Consider the following 22,409-nt stretch of genomic DNA (forward strand, 5'->3'; position numbering starts at 1 on the left):
CATATCAAGCTAGGGGATTTTGGCAGAAGAGATTAGAGCATTTGGAGGATAGGGAGAGAGTCTCTCTTTTTGGTCTTATTCCCCTCAAGAGGGCTGCTGCAAAAGAAAGGAGCCACTGAAAAATGTAGTCCATCTGAAATGGGTCAGTTTTGTCCCTTCGGAGACTTCATGCACCATCGCCACATGTGGGACTGGTCGAATGTTAGGGTAAGCTCATAATTATAGCTAACTACCACTGAACAATAGAATGGATAGTACATTAGACATCCCTTGCTGATATTCTTTATACAAAGTAAAGAATTCAAAAGAGAAATTTATTTGATTGTTTTGGTGGGGGGCGGGGGTAGTTTGCAAAAACTACTAAAGAATAATGGTGTATTAACAGCTGGCAGTACTTTATCATTTCTCCCAACAATAACCCTAGTTGATTTTATTTTTTACTTATCCAAAAATACATCTTTAAAACATTTTGCATATTTCAGGGCTTCAAACTGAAAAGGGAACATTTATTCATTTAAAGCCTTTACAGTGATATACATAGGCTTAGATGTTCTAATTCGAAAAAGAAGTGAGATTTTATTGTACAAAGAATTAAAGCTATTAAAAGCACTTATGCTCTAACTACACATACTTCTGGATAAGACTGAAGCACCTTATTACAAGGCAAAAAGCATAGATCTGAAACCAAACATAGCTGAAAAACATCTTAAACAGTTTAATGACTATGTTGCTGTTGTTATTATTATTATTATTATTATTATTACCACAGTTTACGTTATACGTTACAGTCTACATTTTTTCCTACCTTGCACTGAAACTAAATTTGCGCAACACAGGCTCATACTGAGGTTTGGTGTGTCAGTAACTTCTCTTAAAACAAAAAGCAATGCCTCATTTCTTTACTCTTTTATGACTTCATTATTCCTATTCAAAGGAAAAATAATGGCCTATTTGGAGGAATGTATGTATGCACATCTTGTGTATTTTGAAGCCAAACACCTAGAACAATTATGCAAACCACATTCAATGGCTTGGATTTGAGAAAACTGTGCCCATGTCGATAAAAAAATCTTTCACAGGTGTATTCCCAGATCATTACATTCATCAAATCAGGGAATGCACGAACAAGCAATAACACTATATTTTAACACAAATACAACCTAGAACAATGGGTGGGTCTCAAAGTTGGAAACGACTTCAGAATTTCAAGGTTTTGTGCATTTCATTTCTCTTGTTTTTTCCTTCTCAGTATGATCACAATATGCATTCTTAGCACATACATGTGCACTGTGGCGGTATATATCCCTAGAATTTGTTAGATGATGACCTTTTTTGACTGAGCCCCTGTAAAGTGAACACTCTCACATTACATTTTTGCTAAACACAAAAACTGTAATGGCATTTCCTGTTGGACAAATTAGAAATACATCATTCTTGAACTTATCAGCATTTACAAGGTTTCGTTTTTTGACCCACATTAAGAATAATACCATATGATTTTAAAGGACAGACTAGGGACCAAATTATTTGTGTGTGCAAAGACAAGTTATAAAAGATATCAACATCAACACACCTACATAGTAAGTTTTTGGTGGGATGGATTTCAACCAGTACAAAAGATGTTCTCCCAGCCAAACATAGCCCATCACAGCCAAGAGCCAGGTACATCTTTCTTACAGAGTAGCACTTGTTTGCTATTAAAAATAATTGTATTTACTCATATACGGAGAGAGATATATCATAAAATGTGACTACCATAGGCATATCATGAGAATATATTTCAGTATTTAAACCAATTATGAAAATATTTTAAAAGTTACAAAAGCTTCTGTTTGACAGTTTGTTTATATTATAGTGTAACTAGTTGGTATCCCAATAGAAAGTTTAAGTTAAAGTGTTTATGGTAGCCAAAGAATTGAGGAGGGATTCAAAAAAGTTAAAAAGAAACATTAGAAATATTAATATTCCACTAAACAGCAGAAACCCTCCTCAGTTATAAGGGGAGTGAAACCAGCAATGTTCAAACAACAAAATCTACTGGCAAATGCGATTAAATATAGTCATGTTGCTGGATCAGAAACAAAAATCTATATGTATATGTGAACCATAACCACAAAGACATCAATGCACAGGAAAATTGCAATACAAATCGTTTAGGACCTGAATGTCTTTACCATAATGCGACCAGCGAGTTCGAGTTGACATGAAACATACCTTGTTATATTTAATGAAACGTGATTTGTTCTCAAGACTGTATCCAATATGGCAGTGTTGTAAATGCAGTCGAGAAGGGTTATTAAATGACTACATGCCTTTAGAATCACTCTGAAAGTGGTCTGATTCATAATTGAAGAGGAAGAAGGATTTTTATTTTAACGACAACGTGTTGTTATTTGTGAAGGTAAATATTGAGAAACACTGTGGTTTATAGTAAGTACATAGTGTTATATGGTTTGATAATCCCTTAGATACATATTGGTTATGCATGTTGATTAATTACAGAGCATTTACCTTTTATAAGTTGAAATCTGTGGATATAAACTACATGTAATACAGAGAGCTTTAGTAATGACTTCATCTAGTGTTTGAAATAATGACGTATTAAGACATTTCGCACCCCCTTAAACTTTATCTTCTTTGCCAACTTATAATACATAATGCACAATTACCTAAAATCTAATTTTAACAGTGGCTGTCAATATTTCCTTAGGGGTCCAATCTAACTTTTTGCATAGTGTTAATATTTGCATTTATTGATTTGTAATAATAGCTGAAGAAACCCCTTTTACGTAATCCAGTTAGCATAACATGAACAGACATAATGTACATAACGAACTAATGCAATTCCAATGCCTTTTTCAGAGTAGATGGGCAATGCATTTGAATGTAAAAAATAGAAAAGAAAAAAAACAAAAAGACACAACCAATCAGTGCATAATTTTGCCTTTCAATCATCAAAGACGAAAGCTTTATGTTTTTGATGCCATGGTCAGAGAAACTAGTTGTTCCGCCATATCTGTTTAGATTCTCCCTATAGAAAGCAACTAAGGGGAAAAAAACGTATAACATTTTCGTAAGATTCTATTTTGCTAACATGGGTTATTGTTTCATAGAAGAGGGAGAGGTCAGTATCTGGATGTTATTTATGAATATCTTAAATGAAGCAAACATATTTATAAGTAACTTCGAGACATTTTGTTTTTTAATTAAAAAGTAAAAGTTAATATATTTCTAAATCACATGAAGTTGATTTCTACTAAAATGATTAAAACTATAGAATTTTTATTTATAAAAGTTAGATAACTCCTTCATACTTCTGACAGTGTAAAATGAGGTGGGTGGTGTGGGCTTTCAAAGGCTTATATTTTAACCTCAAATATGCACGGTTTTAAAGAAAGATGTGCATTAACAATGGAATAATTTCAGGAAAAAATATTTTTTAGGATTAGGAGGTATTTTAGTCACATCAAGATTGTGCCTCAAAATCACATTTTTGCATTGCATCAAATCTTGGTGCGAGTGTTGTTTAAGTATCCCCATTCCTGACTGAATACAGAATCCTTTTTTCCCCTCATTTCTACTAAGTAAAATAAAATAATTTTTATTTCTTCCTCGTACTTTAAATGCTTCTTCAGTTTCAATTGCAGTGAATGGAGTGTCTGATATGGAGAAGCAGGCAGAAATTGTGCATATTCACATTTCACTCTTGCATATATCTACTACATGACATTCCAAAAATGATGACAATGTGTTTGCAATCCTGACAAACATCAAAAGATGCTCTTTAAAATTATTGATTATTCAACTGAATATTTAAATGGAATGTAGTAGATCTATGCTGCTTTCAGCACACACAACACACAAATCAAATATTCCATAATACAATAGTTTGCATGTATTGTGTCATCACCAGGCTTAGACAACAGTACTGAAAATGTTATGTCGCATACAAGTGGAAGCTTTTGTGCACACTATACTGAAGGGCTGATGATGACTTTTTTTTTTTTTTTTTTTGCTTGTAGAATTTTACCATCACTTTGAACGCATAACATAACGGTGGCTTGTTATTTCAGGCTTGCATTGAAAAGGAGAGGCTCAGCTCTTACTTTATGGTGAAAGTGTAACTGAACTGTTTTGACTTCGTAATGGCAAAGGTAACTGTGTAGCGTGATATGTTTTTCAGTATGATACAGACACAAGGGGGCTTTTGGGTGAGGATTTTCTTGGTCTTGCTTTGGATGGGTAATTCCATTCCAACAGTCTGTCTTTGGTAGCTTTCAGAATCTTCCAACACAGTAGAAGTGTTTCATATAACTCATGTAGTGGTCTTAGTGCATTAGTTTGGACCAGCGTCTCCTGCTGTTTGCCATACCATAGTCTTGGCTAGCCAATACTTCGAAAGTATTCTTTTAACTTTGTCATTTGGTGTTGTATCCACATGAGGCATACAAATTTGCAGGTTTATTTCTTAGCATATGTTCTTTGTGAGTTTCATTTTTTAATATTTGATCAATGTATCTATGCCATATTAGTTTTGATTTCTTTGTTATTTTCAGAAATGTATTGTAAATGTTTCTAATAAAACAAGTTTAATAATCACCAAAGTTGTTGAAATTTGTGCACTACAATCAGTATTCAATGAGACAAATAGCTAAAATCAATTAGCCTTTATTTACTTTAAAATATATCCAAAAATATAGACATAAGCACGACAAACTCTCTCTTCTACACCACCCCGTCTGATTGCCACTAATTTAAAAGGAAAGACAAGTCAATTTTCCTTTTAGTTGTAGGTTGCAGGTCATAGTCAGGCAAATGTCTAGCTACAACAAATCAAGCTTTAAGGTGCTTTTTTTGTACTGAAAACCACAGGAGACAATGGTTTCTTGTTATCTTGAAGAGCACAGCAAACCTTGGTTTCACATCAGCATGTAACATTCTATTCTTAGCGCAGTGAAGTTATATTGTTCTATAGTAACTTGTTGGGCCTTTAACTGAAACTAATATTAGGTGAAAGGTATTACTGTGTCCTAGTTAAAGTCAACAGAGTCCTGACAAATTTGAAAGCAAGGAATAAAGTATGATTGCATTCAGACTTGGATGCTGCAATTTTTCATTCAGCAGTAGCTTAACTGAAGTTAAACCTCAGCCACATTTACATCAGCTGTGTAGACACCAAGTCTTTGTTTAACCAAACAGGATTATAAAAATTCTCTTTAGTCATTGGACAGAAAGAACAGGAATAAATAGATGGTCCTTCAAAGTAGCAATTATTAAAAATCACAAATAAAGAACCCATATTCAGGACACCTACTCCTCGCATGTAGATAAGATATTTAAGGGAAGACTTTTGCATCCTTGTATTAAGAAGAATTATACAGCAGGAGCAAAAAGTCATCACATGTCCCTTTTGTTTTTCTAAACTCCAAGTTCAATCTTCCATGTCTTGCCAGACAACCTAGCTATGGACACAACCACGACAGGAAAAAAGGTCGAGAGAGAAAAAGAAAAAGTGAAAGAGAGATATGACAATTAACAGAGATCCCCAAGGGTATGAGTCTCTTCAGGTTACATATGGCAGATAATAGGGGTGGGCAATGAGGATTTCTTTTACAGTAAGACAAGCCCCTTCCAGTACATCAAAAACTCCTCAGCGAGCAGCTCCAAGTGCGGCGGCTGCACGGTGCTGCAACATAATACGCCCACCTAGAGGATGAGCCTCCCCGTCTGAGATGGGCTGCTTCCTGCCTCTCTTAGTCCCTGCCTTGACTTTTCCAGCCACAGAAAAAAAAGGTTAAATGACTATTACCGAAAGGACAACACCCAGAAAAGCCACTAATGCCAGACCCATCCATTCAAATGAGCACATGTCCTCAACAAAAGTGGTCAAAAAGCCAAATGTGCATGTTTTCAGTCTGACCAGCCACCCAGAGAAGCACAACACGCATTGAGCAAAATGCAGGAAAATAAACAAATATTGATTTCTGCAGTACATAAAGAAACAGACAAGAACACTTTACAAGGTCCTTATAAGTAAGTTGCTGACCCATATACATAATGCCACATAAAGAAAGTGAATGGATTCGCTCTCACTGGGACTCACCCTGGAGAGAATACAACTAATAAACCCTTAAATAAAAGACAGATCTCATATGAACAGGAAAACACCACCACATGAAACTTTTTCAAAGTATTAAAAAAAAAAAAAAAACCCCACAGGCTCTCAGGTTATAATCTCAGCAATGCAATTTAAAAATATTTCAATGTATTAAATAAATTAGAGGGCTTACGTCACTTCTTGAGTCAGCCAACAAATTAAAAGTATAGAAGTTTTATCAACAGATACAAAATGATGAACCTGATATCATGTTGTTTCTCAAAGACATACTGAGAAAAGAACAAGCTTCTTCCAACAGTGTTTTAACAAAAGCTAGACCCAATGTGTAGTGGCTAATAAGCATAGAATTCCCTTTCATCTCAAACTGTTTAATGCATAGGTTTACCAAGTACTGTTGCACATTCTAAGCTCTATTTAGTGATAGTCAAAAGTTCTTACAGGATTTTGTATGTAACTAGTTTGTCTTTTCTTTTTTGGATAAAAGTGCATAAAAACAAAATGATCTCCCAGTGCCAATGCTAATTAGTGTGAAAATATGGAAAAACAAGATCTCAGTCCATTTAAAAAAAAAAAAAAGGAAAATCCTTCTTCCTTTTTCTTTCCCCTATATAAAGCTTAAAACTTGCTGATTTAGGGTATAACCGTTTATTGCATTTGATAGTGATAGGCTGCATAGTGAGTGCCATCACAAACTAAGCAAGGCTGGTCGTGTATGAAGCTCGTCTGGTGGCCCATCCCCATGGCCAGCCTGGTGTCGGTTTTACCCATAATCCCATGGTGCTGGTGGTGGTGGGTCAGTTGTTCTGGCAGCAGGCATTCTGCTTGGCAGAGCTCTGGGTCGGCTGCACCGTGATGGGCACTACGTTGGAGTTGGGGGAGAAATCAGCATCGCCACGCCCTGAGATTTGCCTTTGTGAAACAATGCGGTAGATTGCTGTGGGAAAGGGGCAGAGGGGAAGACGGAGGGAAAGACAGACAGAGAGAGAGGGAGAAAACAAATGATTGCTTTCAGTCAATGGCTGCAAAACCTTCAGCAGTGACTAACTTGGCATAAAGTGAAACACACTTGATTAATTTCAGTTGAAAGTAAATTAAAATAACACTGTGCAATCCTGATCTAAAACAGAAAATCCTCCTTGGCCAGCACCATTTTTAAACTATTTGCATTTTTAATAAAATCAATTACTGATTATCTGACCTGAAAACATTTTAATTCACAGGCGAATATACCAGTCAGAATCTTGAAATTTGCTGCCACCTAATGGCAAAAAATGAAATCTGTGGAAGGCTTCCTCAAGGTGAATATTTTCTTGGGCCATTCAATTGTGCATCACCAGTGCTGACCTGTGAGAATAGTCTGGAAGGCCAGCTCTACATTAGAGGAGTCCAAAGCAGAGGTCTCGAGGAACGAAAGCCCATGCTTCTCTGAAAGATATACACAAGGCAAAACGTTTAGCAGATTAAGCATTTTTGTCTAGTGCTTTTCCAGTGGAGCAGACATGAGGTACAGCACGTCAATCACCTGCATGTAGTACTTAGTATATATTGCCTAACTGTACAATTATTTGGAATTATCCACCAACCTTTATTTTAGTCTCGGCAAAAAAGGTAAATGAAACACAGAAATCATGGGTTAAGAACAAAAACTGCCTCCACAAACATCTTACATTAGCCTCATGTCAAAGCACTAATCTCTCAGTTGAAAATGTGTCACCAAAAAAAAGCAGCGTCCTAAATGCAGCATACCAACAAAAGGTACTGTAAATGAAGCATAAGTAAAATGACTGTTGTACATGTTGCCCTTGAACGTCCTCAAACTGACCTGCGAATGCCTTGGCTTCGTCTGTAGGCACAGCCCTTAGATGGCGCAGGTCACTTTTGTTGCCAACCAGCATGATGACGATGTTGCTGTCAGCATGGTCCTGCAGCTCCTTCAGCCAGCGTTCAGCATTCTCATATGTCAAATGCTTTGCAATGTCGTAAACCAGGAGAGCACCCACAGCACCGCGATAGTACCTGCAAGGAAACCACAGTCTTTAAAGACATTAAAAATGTAGAACAACAATATATTAATAGCAGGCCCCATATTTCCATTCACTCATGGCTGAAAATCTGCGAACACACCAAAGCCAGAGGACTTCAACCAAACTGGTGAACAATGAATAAAAACTAGTGTTACTAGTTAGCATGACAGCTCAGAGAACATATCTAATCTTGGATCAGCATCTTCTCGATCAAGTCATATTATACCTGATCCCAGATTAACAAACCTACTCTGAGTCTGGGTTTCACAGACCCACTAAAGGACTATATGCTGAACTTTATGCTTGAGGGCTAAACTCCTGCCAATGAAGAGACGATTCTCACGCTGAGGTGATGGCACGGTACCGCTCCTGGCCTGCTGTGTCCCAAATCTGGGCTTTGATGGTCTTGCCCTCCACATGGATGCTGCGAGTGGCGAACTCAACACCAATGGTGCTCTTGCTTTCCAGATTGAACTCATTGCGTGTGAAGCGGGACAGCAGGTTGCTCTTCCCAACACCGGAGTCTCCAATCAGCACCACTGAGGAGATTTCAAGATGGCAGCCAGTGAGATTATTACATTTAAGAGGGTGAATAGTGAACTGGATAGGTTTGTTGTTTTAATCTCTTTTAATAAGGAACTTGAAAGAGAATGGTCAAGTCAAAACGGCCAGATATTTTATGAACTGAGTGAGTGCATTTCAACAAAGCTTATTGTTAATAACAGACACTATGCAACTCCCTTTTTAAGATCACTTGTTGTGAAATGCAGGGTATGGCTGTTGCCATAACATAACAGGTAGTGAATTTCCTAGTTTGGATAATTAGTGAGTTTTACTGATGTGAGGCCAAAGGCATCTGATGTTTTTCAGCCATTGTTTGTGTGTCAAGTACTGACAAAGGTGAAAAAATTCCAAATTATTATATTAAGCAAATATTCATTTATATAGCAGTGTGCCACACAGAGTTTTACTAAACACGCTACATGTAAAATACTAAACACACCAAAAATTAACAACTGACAGCAAGATGCACAAAATTGTGCTTTAACTAAAACACACTTGAAAGTTGGCAACTGGCAATTCAGCAGGAACAGGCTCTCTACACTGAACAGTCACTGAACAGTGACTTAGAAATGAATGACTCATAAGGAGTGCACTACCAATTTATAGGTGGAGCTCTTTGTTTAGAATACCCCAAGAGGAAAATGAAAGGCAAGTCTGGAACACACATCATCTTACAAATTCTACTCTACCTGGAGTCATCAGAAGTAACATACAATACCAGTGGAGGACTCGATTACAACAATCTGGTCTTTTAAACAAGAAATAAGCAAGTGATCATAAATCTCCAAAGCTTATCCTTTTTCCAAGGCTCAACAGAATGTCTGTGTAGAAAATGCATGCTGAGAAAGAAATTTATGCAGGTCTTTCCAGTTCTACTGCATCTGAGGCCTTTCCATTTAGGAACAAAGGCTACACGTGTTAGTTTTCTATTGTCTTTTTCACTGCAACTCTGAATGATCACTGTCATGAATACGGTAAAAGACGTTGCAATCCTTTACCATAATTTCCATGAGAGATTTCTTTGGAAGCGTAGAAAGTGCACAAAAATGAAACTTGTTAGATTATTATATATAAAATATTATGATGAGGTACCGTTAAGTCTAGCTATCTAGTTAATTCAACAAAGGACTATTTTTGAAAGAAAAAAAAAAAAAAAGTTAACTCATTTCACATCCCCCTGAATTGTGCTACATGCCTCAGCCAATGTATGCCTGTCTTTTCAGCCAAAGTAACCTAACTTAGCGAGCTAATAACTACAGAGTAATACTCGATAAATGGCAAAGACATACAAGTAGTGAGGTCTGATATGTTAAAGAAAAATACCTTATTAGCAGCCACGACTCTGTCCGAACCCCGCGTACTTCTAGCTATCTCCAGTTTACTGTCTAAAGGCTAGTAAAAGGTGAGGTTAGCTATGTCAGATAGAAGTCAGCTATCTAGCTAGCCAACGATAATGATTTAACGTAGCGCAGGCAGACCAGCAAGCTAACTTGTAACTATCACTAACTTTGGCCAAGGCAAATGCGACAAAACGAATACCTGTGGTAGTTAGCCATCTAGTCATAGCTAACCTAATGACTTAGTTAACTAAACACTCACCTTTGAAAAGATAGTCATACTCTTCATCTCTACTCGTCATAGCTTCTGGCGTTATGTCTCGTTGAATTTTGAATAACTTGCAAGCACGATACTTCGGGGTTGTTTTAGAGTTGACACTACAGCAAGACAGCTAGGTTAACATCAGTTAGCCAAGCGCGCCACAGAAACTTGTCATGAAGCTAACCTACCAGTTCAGTCAACTTGCCGGGTTAAAAACAAGGAAGTACATGCCGTTATTCAGACTCCCATTCGCTATGTATTGTAAAACCAGCTATGCACGGGCGTGAATATCAATCACTCTTTTTAAAATAAAACCGCTGAACTCTGTTTAAAGCAAAGAGTTGCTGTATTCCTGGCTTTGTGCGTCTGCGTCACCAAAGTTTTCGTCTGAGCTAAGCTAAGATATCTTGGCCAAATCCTACCGAGCACTGACGTAATGGTGAAGTTCAATCCGTTAGCACCCGCCCCTCAACTGCATTTGATTGGTTCCGTCACTTGTCAATCTGACAATGAGCCCAAATGACCGAACCTTATGAGTTCCGCAGGTGTGCGACGTCATCGTCACAGGTTATAGTCGGAAGTGTGAAACTACCAGTAAAACTGCAATACAGAAAACGGCATCCGAAATGCCACGTAGGAGGCAATGATGGGTTCACTATTTTTAAAGGAAGCACTTGACTTTATTTAATCACCCCAGAATGATTAGGACTAATGTGAGCCATTTCAGCCTTCATTATAGATCCGGACTAATCTTCCTATATGTGAGACTTCACTAAAAGTCTAACCACACTAACCTGAGTAGCATTTAAGATACACTGTAGTAGTACAACTACCATTTTCTTGTTTTATGCAGATGTCTCCTATCATTAAAATACGTAAGGGCCATGTACTACATCAAAAAACAAAACAAAAACAAAACAAAACATGCAGACATGTAATTATACAGAACCCATAATCTGCATTCCACAGGTCTAAACCTGTAGTCTCTGAGCGGTCTTTTGATTATGAATCCAACTGCAATTGGCGATTATGAATCATATTAAAGTCATTATTAACATCGTCTCGATCATTTTTGTAATATAAAAATAAAAGTAATTGATATGATTAAAATAAAACAAATGACTCAAAAGTAGATCTACATCAATGATCAGTTACACTCTAAGATAATATGAAAGTTTATTACAGCAGTATTAAAAGAAAATAGTTTTAATTTTAAAATAATATTTTTTGACATTCTCAAATTAGTTGAAGTTGAAGGAAGACAAAAAGTTAAACATAACATTTTCACAAATAGCATGCACATATACCATATGACAATTCAGTATTTATTGCTAAAATATTTTTTTTTAATTATTTATTCATATCACTCAGCCATATTCTGCTTTTACCTGAAAAACCTTTGACAGCATTTCCTTTTACGTACTGAAATGCAAGGTTTTGCACATCCAACATGTGTCAGGGAGAAGCCTCTACTGCAAACATTCAGATGAGGTTAGCAAGCTCCTTCTCAACTTGGGCAGAAAGTACGTTTTTTTTTTCCCTCCAAGGCATGATGAAAGACTCCCACCTGTCCCTTCAAACCTCTTTGGAATTTGCATTTATGTTTTTACTCAAAACTCTGAACTTTGGACTCTGGCTGATAACAATGCATATTAATAGGATGTTAAATAATAATAGGCAGAAGGTCAAAACTTTTGTGACTGGCTCTCAAAATTGTCAGTGTACCTTTCAAAATTATCTTAATGCTGTGTTTCCTACCCTGATGTGGCAGTTAACCTGAAGCCATGCCTACATGTATCTACCCCAGAGAAGTCCCCTACCCCCTTTCAAATCTTACATTTGTTCAGAGTGACATTTCATCTGAAAATCAGTTGGAATATGTAATCTACATTGCTAAATTACAAGTACTACTTAGGTAACACAAAGTATTTAATCTCTACGTTATTTTAAATGAGTTATTTTTTAAATGAGCTATTTTTAAATGAGCTCATGTTTGGGAAATTTTAGGAAAGATATTTTATTTTACCCAGAACTTATTTTATCAGGAGTCAAAGTACTCGTGCTCTTGAATAATTTGGAGTCATAGTACTTTACAAGTGCCTTGGTGACAGTACATAATTAGACATCTAACAAATCATTTAAAATATAAATAAAGTATAGCCACACACAGACTTAAATGTAGCAGCATAACAGGTGACAAGCCTTTGACCACTGAGCAGCCATTTGTTTACTTAACTTTAAAAGGATAGAATGTGAAATTAGCCTCTCTCAAACAGACAGTTTAATATGGGCTAGACATAACGTGCAGTGTTTAGTAAAAGCATACATTTTTACCATAGTGGATTTACCTCATTCCTTGAGCCAGTCTACAAATTAAGAGTATAGATGCATCATTAACAGACACAGAATAATGAACTTAACACCATATGGTTTCTCAAAGATGTTCTGGGAAAAGACCAGGTTTCCTCTAAGAGAGTGTTTAACAGAAGTTAGACCCAATGTGTAGTAATTAATAAAAGCACAGAATTCCATTTCACTGTTTAATTCATAGGTTTATTGACTGCTGTTGCACTTGCACTATTTGGTGATATTCTTGACATCCATCCTACATTTTGTTTCTAACTAGTTTGTCTATTTTAGAAAGTGCATAAAACCAAATCTAAAAACCAATGATGTTCCAGTACCTCTTTTAATTCGTGTGAAAAATAAAGAATGATACCACTGATCTCAGAAAAAAAAACATTGTATGTTTTTCTTCTTTGCATTCATTAAAACTTAAACCATATAGGCCATAACCAATAAAGCATACTGCATTTCACGATGACAAGCTACATAGTGATTGGCATGAAGGAAGCAGAGCTGGCCATACATATTATTAATATACACTTAAACCAGAAAAACTCCAATAGCACATTTTAAGTGAGCTACACTTTAGGACTTTTTTGCTGAACTTGTACTGTAAAACAAAAGTCATTTTACCTGAAATTATTTTCAGTGCATCAAAATCAGAGGTTTGGAATTTGCTGCCACCTAATGACAAAATCTAAAGACCAGAAAGCATGCACACATTACACAGTGTGCTTTGTAACATCAACCCTGTTTAGAATGGATGAGCTACCTCAGTATAGAGTCACCTTTCTGCATAGTCTTAAGAAGCTTGTGGATTTCAAAAACCTGGTATCTCAAAAAACAGCCAATGCAAAAAAAAATCTCTATTTCTTCAACCTTGAACAACTCAGTTTCTGTCTGATTGTCAGGCTTGGTAGGCAGAAGAGGAGTTGACCACAACAGATTTGCTTACTTGCCCTTACAAGTAGCTCTCAAGCATAGGAAAAAGATCTCTGATATGACCACTTTCCTAATTGGGATAACTGTGTGCTTGAGAGGATCTAAAGGATTTTTTCCCTTAACACAAGGTCTACTTCTTTGTATTGGTGTTGGGTAAGTACTAACTGGGGCTCTGCATGCCAGAACTTGCTCCGAATGGCAGTTTCTCTCAATGTTCACTTATCCCCGCAGCATACACTGGGTAGACTGCCACTTTTTTGTTCAACACTGAACATGGGCAAAGGTCATGATAGGAGGGAAAAGCTTAGACCAAGCACCATGTGTCCAGGAGTTTCATCTCAGCCTGGGTAAAGATCTGACAAGGAACAGCAAGAGGAACACTCTGCACCATCCTGAAAAGACTGCTCTGCAGATATTCAGTCTCTGAGTTCTTTTTATTACCGCATTACTGCATGGGAACATCAGCAGTACCAGACAAGTTCTTCAGGTACACAGAAATATTCAGGAGCTGCAATTTTTTTGAGAAAGGTACAACTGTGTTTTTCATGTTCCACCATTGCAGCAGTCACCCTTGCCCCAACTTGGACAGCAGATTTTGTCCCATCTTCTTGAATAAGGCTTGGACACCATCTCATCTCCTCCTTCAACTCGACTTTGCAAGGAATGAGCGTGGTTGAAACATAGACACAACAACCACCACCTCTCTCCCAAAGATTTTAGCCCAAAAAAACTTGCTCCAGCTGACCTCCGTGTTATGTGAAGATCAATAGTACTTTGTTAGGCTTTGGGTAGCCCCTCCCCCTTATGGCAGGAACTAGTGGTCCTGTTGTTATGTGTGTCATGCTAAGAGGAAGTAGTGCTGTCTTGTTGGTGTTATTGCTCTTAGCCCATGGAATCTTCACCTGAGCAGCCTTAGCTGAAGAAATTAAGGCGACGGTATGAACTCATTATCTTCTTGTTCTTCATCAGAAAACCCTTGAATGAACAACATTCACTGAGTTCTGATGATAATACAGTAATGTCTGTTTAGATGCAAATGAGTGATTCTTGATTATCTTGAACTAATGTTTTGGTGTGACCCAAATAAAGACAGAAATTACTCTAAAGTGTAACAGACTTATATAATCTATTTATTTATGATCATCAGTTACAGACCAGCAGGTACAGTTCATTAAACTCTTATCTTTGAGATTGGACAGATCAGTTTTAAAAGAAAAATGTAGTGTCTAGTTTAAAATTTTAAACCTAAAAAACCTTTTACAACCTAAATGACAAAACTGAACCTATAGGATGAAAAAAACAAAGAAATTATGTAACATCTTCCTTACTGATTCAGAAATGTTTATTGTGGAAGAGTTTATATGATACTAGGCAAGAAAGGTTTATTTAAGTGGTGTATTAAATAGTAATTCCAATGATTTTGAAAGATGTACAAAAATAATTTCTCTTTAAAATCACAAGTCACATTGGCTATTGTCACATCAGTCATCAGAAAGAGGTTCTTCTGAATTTTTGATGACTGAATGGTACAGGGCTCTGGATGGACAGAGCCTCTGACCTCTGATCTACACACACTTCTCTCTGCACTGTCATGTCTGTCACTCTGGAATGTTCTTACAAGTTCCTGCAGCAGGGCTTCGTCTCCCCCTGAGTGTCATCTGTGCCAGCTCTGGTGTTGGACAGTGACACAGCACTAATTGACCCATGGGTCACCTCTTTGCTGCTCACTTTCTTATGGATCTCTGTAAGAGACATTTGATACATTTCCTCCTAATTTAAAACTATTATTATAGTGAATGTATAATAAGTATGCTGCTCAGTTCCAAGACCAAGCCCACAGGGGTGGAAAATATACAGAAATATGAGAGGAAGTATTGACAGTATACAGGACTTACCTATGAGAACATTGTTGAATGCAATCTCAACATTTGTGGATTCCAAGGCTGATGTTTCCATAAACAGCAGTCCATTCTTTTCTGAACATGATATACCATTTGATAAATCATATTGTGATGTTTAAGGTGGGAAATATAAAACACATGAAAACATAGGTACATTTCCTGTGTCTACACTCTTACACATCTAGTTCAAACCTTCCGTTAATAAAAACATATTTACAAACACATTACCGGGAATCTTAAGTATAGTACCTGCAAAATCTTTCGCATCCGTGGTTGACACTGCTCTTAGAGATTCCAGGTCTGATTTGTTGCCAACCAGCATGACCACAATGTGAGGATCTGCATGGTCATAAAGTTCCTTCAGCCAGCGCTCCGCACTCTCATATGTCAGTTGCTTTGAAATGTCATAAACCAAAAGTGCCCCAACTGCACCACGATAGTAACTGGAGTGGAAAAACAGTTGAAAAAAACAGGACAGAATCAGAATTTGAGCTGGAAAGGTTTTGGGTTGATTTGAAAACAGAATATTCATGGAAAGCTTTCCAGTAAAACACCCAAAAAAGTTTTTTGGTTAGAATTGGGACCCATAAGTCCAGTTAGATATTCCCTGATTGGTTACCTTAAAAGAACAAGAGATGGCCAATTAGAATGGCAGCACACAGGTGTGAATTTGGAAAAGGATCTATATTTTTTGACATAACTTGGTGACCCCAGGCTAATGAAAATAAAACAAGATTTTGATCCTTTTTAATTGAATTGTACTTCTAGTCATCTGCAGTAATCCCTATATTTCTACAGTATTCTAGATCATTGGTATGTTGGACTCTGACCTACTGTACTGTACTACTGTATTCTATGAGTAAATGACAAAGCACTTTTGTAAGTCGCTCTGGATGAGAGCGTCTACTAAATGCTGTAAATGTAAATGTAATTTCTTGGATTCAAAAATGAAAGACTCCAGTTTAGAGAAATTCTGAGCAGTAAATAGGCCTCCCATTGCTTTGGTTTGGAGCTGTGGCTGCTACTCACGCAGACGTGATGGCTCGGTATCGCTCCAGTCCAGCTGTATCCCAGATCTGAGCCTTGATGGTGAGACCATTCAGTTCCATGGTCCTTGTACTGAACTCCACACCAATGGTCGTCCGGCTGTCATGGTTGAACTCGTTCTTGGTAAAACGTGAAAGCAAGTTGCTTTTGCCTACACCCGACTCCCCTATTAAAACCACTGGTAAATTGAGTAGAGAGGAGTTCATGAGTCACAGTGTACAGACCTAGTACAGGCCCCAGCTTGAACTGTTTAGTAAGTGATTTAGGGAGACTGGACAAAACATGCACTCTGTACGGGGCTCATGGCATTGAGTCATTTGAGATATTTTGTTTGTAAAATGCTTGTCATCATGCATTCCCTGTAACAAATTTGGCAATCACAGGATAAAGGAGATATGTCCAGGCAGGCTGGTAATGTCTGAATGTTTCATAATTGAAAACATCACACCCATCCAAATATTCAGTGAATGCCATACACTGAAACACTAGACAGATTAAAGCCAAGCTTGAAAGGCTGAAAATGCATTTCTCTGAATCAGAAAGATAGAAGTAGCTAAGAAATCAAATGACATAGCAAACAACAAGGTCTTGTTTGACTTTGTTTTGTCCAATGATGGCTAATTTAGTTTACACCAGAACCGACACATTTAGACTGACAAGGTGCTGAGTGCTCTGCCTCTGAGAACTATGAAAACCATGTGTAATCTCTTATACAGCATCCAAAACCAATTAGGCTTCTCTACTGGTTTGAGTCTCTGCTTTGGCCGAGGACTGTAAAATCTTACACTTTTCAAATTATGATGGGAAGAAAAAAAAAAAAAAAACTCCTCTTCCTTACCCCATAAACTATCTTGAGCAAACAACACCCTGGTTGCTATGGAGAATGAGATTCGTGACCTTGGAGCATTTTAAAGAGCCTGCATTTATATGTTTAGTGAGAACCTAATCTTTCACTGAGCAGAAATATCCCATACTGACAAAAATACTGCATATTTTGTTGTATTATTATGTTTGTATTTTAAACAAATGTCATATTGTCCTATTAATAATCACAAACAATACTTCCCCATTGCCATGCACCTGTGATTTCTGTTTTTCTATCAAAGAAACCATGCAGACATGCTAATTCTCTCACCCTCCATGTGACATCTTGCACACCAGGTGTTCCTCACAACCTCATGTGATCAATGTAAAAGTTATTGCTTGCCATGCTTATATTAGTATGTTATACTGTGTCCCGAGTACTTCCTCTTTGTGGACAACCAGAAGGCATGGAAAACTGAATGACAGCAACACGTTAACATGAAGCAGATATCAAACAATTAAGACAGATAGAAAACTTATATATAACAGCAATATGGAACTGCAGGTAGTTTAAATAATTATAGATATGGTTTTTATTATATTTAATTCATCCCTAAAATATATTTACGCATAGCAAGGCTATAGTTAGATTTATCCTTTTTTTTTTTTTTTTTTTTTTTTAATCTGCAAAGCCTAACAACCAACAAAATTGCTTCATTTTTGAATCTATTTCTAAATACAAACAAACAAATAACCTTGGCAACAGCCCCTAAAACAGCTAACCTTTCATAATCATTACTTTAAAAAGGGTTTTGGATGAGCAGATAGATTGATCTAGTTTGCTATAAATATGCTACTGCCTGTAAGCATTAAAAAAAGGAGCAGAGCAGAGATCAGTCAATTTGTGGTTATAAGGAAAACTGGTGGTGAGCATTTTTTTAACTAGGATACCAGTGTTGATCAGTGTTTAAGATCCATCTTGCATGTTTGCAAAGAGAACTACATTAGCTATAAAAATGGTGAGGAAGTTTAGAACACACCTTTAAAGACAAAGTTGTAGGCCTCGTCTGATCCCATTCTCAGTCCTCACATTAGTTCTTCTTTCTTAAAATCTGAATAAGTTCATTAGTAAAGGTTCCAGTGTACTTAATGGAAGAAAACAAACTAGAAAACAAACCCTCCCACAGCACCGATTCCAGTGTCAAATGGAGGGCAAAAATAAAAACTACAGCAGCTCTAGAAACGAAATCTGTCTATAATTACACCTCACTGACTATGTTAAAACTTCACCTGTTAGAACAAGGAACTAGTTGTAATGTTTGGCTATGCACTTCCGCTGACAAGTGCATTGGGTATGAGGCGGGGTGGGGTTGGGAAGTGTGATGTAATCGTAAGCAGGTTGAACAAGTAGGGTAAGCACAGGTGCAGTCATATGAAACTGGTTCTTATGCTGCACTTGCCTGGCCAATAACAAAACAGATCAAATCTAGCACCTCCTAGTTTTTATGTACAACCAATCTCTGAACAGTGCATTCAGAGCAGCAAGCTTGAAAGAACCTCTCCTTAGCATAAATGACTTATGTTACTATGTGGAAGTTTCTACATAGAAGATGATGACAGTAACCAGGAAAAAAAAAAACAAAAACCCACCAAAACTTACATATTAATGTTAATTATAATGGTACAGATAGTGGTGCCAAGAGACACTTGTAACATGCAAATTTTTAAGGCAAAAGCATCTACCCCACAGACTGTGAAAGTCCCTGTAAAATTTTAAACACCATTTAGATATGCCACAAAAAGGGCACATCTTGGCAAGGACAGTTACATCCAATCAGTATTCCTAATATGATGACATACAAGGAAACGTGGCCTTGCATTCTTCCTGAGACATTTAAAACAAGTCAGTTACAGACGAATATGGAAAATGTTCGTTTTAGGGGTCACAAACATTTTAGAACTTCCTTATTCAGATCAGTCATTTGTTCCTGTGCCCTGCCTGGTTTATACTAAAAGCAAATCTTAACAGGACACCCCTTCTCTTGTATTTTTTTCCCTCCCTTCAGTACAAAACATACTTAGACCTGCATAGTAAACTTAAAAAAATGCTTTTAAAAGCATCAAAAAAACAAAGTAGTATGGTAAAAATAGTTTGGAGAACTAGATGCAAAATTATTTATAAATTAACACTATAAAGAAGCAGAATTTAGATTTTAGTCATTACATATCCTGACTCAAAAACTTGCAGTTTTCTAAAATATTTTTGCCCCCCCAAAAGAAAATCCTAAAAATGTTTCCCCAATTATGAATATATGGGGGGGAAAAAAGCCAAAGTTATCCAACTTTTCTTTTTAAAAGCTGCATCAACATATTTAATACCTACTTTATAGCATTTCTGGCATGAGTGGATGATGGACAATGAGTGTACGCACCCACATACCTTCACTGAAAAGCAGAGAGATGTAAATGTTTAGTTTGGCATCACACAAAGAAGCTGAAAGGCAGTCTTTTGATGTTACAGGAAAAAACCTGACTGAAGTACCAATATATGGTTTTTACCCAAGCAAAAACAATGTTAAGGATTCTCTACAAGAATGCTTATGCTACGTGAAAACAAATCAGCTACTTTTAACCAACAGGAAACATCTCCCAGCACCCCATTCACAGAATCAGGAAATGGTCAAAGGACATGTTTAGTCAACAAAGAACCTTCAAGGAACACAGACAATATTCATGTGACAACCATGGTAATGCAACCGGAATAAAACACAGCATGATGCAAAAATACAAAAACGCACTTTCATTTTTCACCAACTTGATTTATATAAGGCGCTGTTGTGAGACACACAAAGTATATGACAAAAGATTGTATCATATTTATCATTTATGGGTTAACTGGTTATGTGCAACCACAATATGTACTGAGAAAGACCAGGAAAAACATCAGATATATGAAAGGAAAAGCAGAAATCACAAGTTAACAAGATTTTGATTCATTAGAAGTTATATATAGACCTATGTACACTACACAGCAAAAACAAAACAAAAAAGCATAGCACAAAATCAGCAAATAAATAAAGCCAGAAAGAACAGACTTTCATAAAATCAAGGTCAATATTCATGAAACATGATTAATTTCTGGGGGAAACAACAGTTTCAGATTCTGCCTCCTACGAAGCCGCCACTTGAGTTAAAGGCTCCTGAAGGTACTCCACCAGAGCCTCTGCCTAAAAAAACAAGTCCAGGTAAACACTTCCGTCATGGGCTTTGGCTTTTTTAAATGAAAGACATTAAACAAGGTTTATGAGGTCATTATCTGTCAACAATTTGTACTATACCTTAGCTTTAAGCATTCCAAAGCCGACAGTCTCCTTGGCATACATGCACAGTAATAGGTTTGCCACACGGGTAATGGCCACTCGGCCTTCCTGCAATTACAGACAATTCATTTAAAGGCATTTATCCTTGGTGCAAACACACACTACTAAATTACATTTTATTGCACACAGTATTGCAACATCCCCCTCAAGCCTATAGATATTACTTTACAATAAGACATGCAAGAAAGAGCCAGGCTTGTGGGGTAAAAGGGACAAGGTCGGTCCTAACTATAATTTAAGAGGCTAGTATGCAATTATGCGGCTGAATGCGTTTAAAGCTACAGGCTAGATGTTTTTATTTCCAACGGGAAATACATGCAGATTTTGACTGAATTAACCTTTGATTAACTTTTGCCGTGTTAACCCGTCTCAAGGCTATAATGCTACTTTACATTCCCCAGTTGTGACAATCTGCACTCTTACCATACAGTCCATCAGAATAAACTTCAGTTTGTCTTCATTGAAGGCTTGATGACCATTTTTGTCGTAGGCTGCCCAGATGTTACTAGCAATAGCTGCAGTAACTCGTGCGTCCGTGTCCCCGTAACCAGAATATGCCAGGAGTGAACCTTCGTTATTCAGTAATCTGGTGAGGGGGTGGATATTCGATGAGCTAGCTACCTTTTATGAAAACACTATTGAACCAACTGCCCTTTAGCGAGTGTAAACGTTTGATTTATAACAAACAATAAAACAGGCACATAAACATCAAGCAAAAACATTTCTATCCATCACCTTAATGAAACGAGAACATGACAACCACACATCGACACTGGCAAGAAGCAAATTAAATTCAATTCAGCTGTTTGTCCAGCTAAAATAGCTTAGTTACCTACCTAACTAGCTAGCTAGTTAGCCAGCCAAAATATTAGCTATATCTGCAAACACTGCAATACTTACAATGTGCTTTGTACTCCACTTGTGTTTGCCTGACTGAGAACTTGAGTCAGCGCTTTTGGGCGTAACATGCTGCAAAAGGGTAAAACTTCAAACGCTCAAAATTGCTACAGATTTCAAGATACTAGATTAGCTAGGCTTGCTAGCTAACTAAACCAAACTTTCACGAACATCAGCTGACACCGACTTCCTTAAGCGTTTCCTATCAGAGCGAATGGAATTGTGGGGCAAGTAGTTTGGTGCTAAGTAAATCTATACCATTGGTGGCTACTGCGACAGTAATACAACGTTACATCTTCCACTTGATTATGCATACACAATCAGTTTCACTCTCGTTTCGCTTAATAGGGAAATTAACTATAAAGCAGATGCCTTACAACGTAAACTGAAACCAGTCTGATATGTACTAGCACAGTACAATGATCACAGGGATACTGCCTCTTCCAGCCATTGCATTAAAAACAACTTTGTGCCTACACTCACTTGCCACTTTATTAGGTAAAACATTTAAGTTTATGTGTAAAGTTTCCAGCTAAAGCCTTTATGTTGCCATGCAACATTTGTTAGTCAATGTCTACTGTTCATCATTGGTCAATTTGTGACCACAGAACCACTGCACAGGATATTATTTGCACAGCAGACCATTCTTAACACACCATAAACATGATTGCATAGCTGTGTTGAGCTGATAGTGCCACTGAAAAAGGGCTCGAGGATGGCAAACACGAAATGTGGCATGAGCACAGATGGACTATAGACTCTAACTGTACACCCACAAGATAAGTGT

At 37.1% G+C, this 22,409-nt stretch overlaps 3 protein-coding genes across 4 annotated transcripts; all 3 read right to left on the reverse strand.

The window, feature by feature from the left end:
- Positions 1-4,652: 4,652 nt before the first annotated feature.
- rab11al (RAB11a, member RAS oncogene family, like) lies at positions 4,653-10,768 on the reverse strand. Of its 2 annotated transcripts, none has more exons than XM_027014299.2 (6): positions 10,728-10,768; positions 10,306-10,421; positions 8,486-8,681; positions 7,941-8,134; positions 7,463-7,543; positions 4,653-7,052 (listed from the first exon to the last, which is right to left on the reverse strand). In XM_027014299.2, exons 2-6 carry the CDS (start codon positions 10,343-10,345, stop codon positions 6,913-6,915), a joined length of 651 nt encoding a protein of 216 aa, XP_026870100.1. In that variant the 5' UTR covers positions 10,346-10,421; positions 10,728-10,768; the 3' UTR covers positions 4,653-6,912. The 2 variants fall into 2 exon arrangements, with proteins under 2 accessions (XP_026870100.1, XP_026870099.1); XM_027014298.2 differs by lacking the exon at positions 10,728-10,768 and adding an exon at positions 10,494-10,721.
- Positions 10,769-14,716: 3,948 nt separating this feature from the next.
- Positions 14,717-18,643, reverse strand: rab25b (RAB25, member RAS oncogene family b). Its single transcript, XM_027014308.2, has 5 exons — positions 18,386-18,643; positions 16,524-16,719; positions 15,744-15,937; positions 15,489-15,569; positions 14,717-15,335 (listed from the first exon to the last, which is right to left on the reverse strand). The coding sequence occupies exons 1-5, from the start codon at positions 18,420-18,422 to the stop codon at positions 15,208-15,210; spliced, it is 636 nt and encodes a 211-aa protein (XP_026870109.1). The 5' UTR covers positions 18,423-18,643; the 3' UTR covers positions 14,717-15,207.
- A 1,487-nt stretch (positions 18,644-20,130) lies between these two features.
- On the reverse strand, positions 20,131-21,880 carry lamtor2 (late endosomal/lysosomal adaptor, MAPK and MTOR activator 2). Its single transcript, XM_027014293.2, has 4 exons — positions 21,626-21,880; positions 21,149-21,311; positions 20,684-20,773; positions 20,131-20,572 (listed from the first exon to the last, which is right to left on the reverse strand). Exons 1-4 carry the CDS (start codon positions 21,691-21,693, stop codon positions 20,516-20,518), a joined length of 378 nt encoding a protein of 125 aa, XP_026870094.1. The 5' UTR covers positions 21,694-21,880; the 3' UTR covers positions 20,131-20,515.
- Positions 21,881-22,409: the final 529 nt, after the last annotated feature.

This window comes from Electrophorus electricus, chromosome 5 (assembly GCF_013358815.1).
Source record: "Electrophorus electricus isolate fEleEle1 chromosome 5, fEleEle1.pri, whole genome shotgun sequence".
NCBI lineage: Eukaryota > Metazoa > Chordata > Actinopteri > Gymnotiformes > Gymnotidae > Electrophorus > Electrophorus electricus.

What these genes read in the sequence shown, in the direction of transcription:
- rab11al (XM_027014299.2), bottom strand. Translation starts at nt 10,345, where the DNA reads ATGACGAGTAGAGATGAAGAGTATGACTATCTTTTCAAAG. An exon ending in TACCGTGCCATCACCTCAGC is followed by an intron (nt 8,135 to 8,485) that starts GTGAGAATCGTC and finishes GTTTCCTTGCAG; the next exon opens with GTACTATCGCGGTGCTGTGG. An exon ending in CGAAGCCAAGGCATTCGCAG is followed by an intron (nt 7,544 to 7,940) that starts GTCAGTTTGAGG and finishes TATATCTTTCAG; the next exon opens with AGAAGCATGGGCTTTCGTTC.
- rab25b (XM_027014308.2), bottom strand. Translation starts at nt 18,422, where the DNA reads ATGGGATCAGACGAGGCCTACAACTTTGTCTTTAAAG. An exon ending in CTACAACTTTGTCTTTAAAG is followed by an intron (nt 16,720 to 18,385) that starts GTGTGTTCTAAA and finishes TCAATTTACCAG; the next exon opens with TGGTTTTAATAGGGGAGTCG. An exon ending in ATTCAACAATGTTCTCATAG is followed by an intron (nt 15,336 to 15,488) that starts GTAAGTCCTGTA and finishes TGTCTCTTACAG; the next exon opens with AGATCCATAAGAAAGTGAGC.
- lamtor2 (XM_027014293.2), bottom strand. Translation starts at nt 21,693, where the DNA reads ATGTTACGCCCAAAAGCGCTGACTCAAGTTCTCAGTCAGGCAAACACA. An exon ending in AGTGGAGTACAAAGCACATT is followed by an intron (nt 21,312 to 21,625) that starts GTAAGTATTGCA and finishes CCCCCTCACCAG; the next exon opens with ATTACTGAATAACGAAGGTT. An exon ending in TTATTCTGATGGACTGTATG is followed by an intron (nt 20,774 to 21,148) that starts GTAAGAGTGCAG and finishes CTGTAATTGCAG; the next exon opens with GAAGGCCGAGTGGCCATTAC.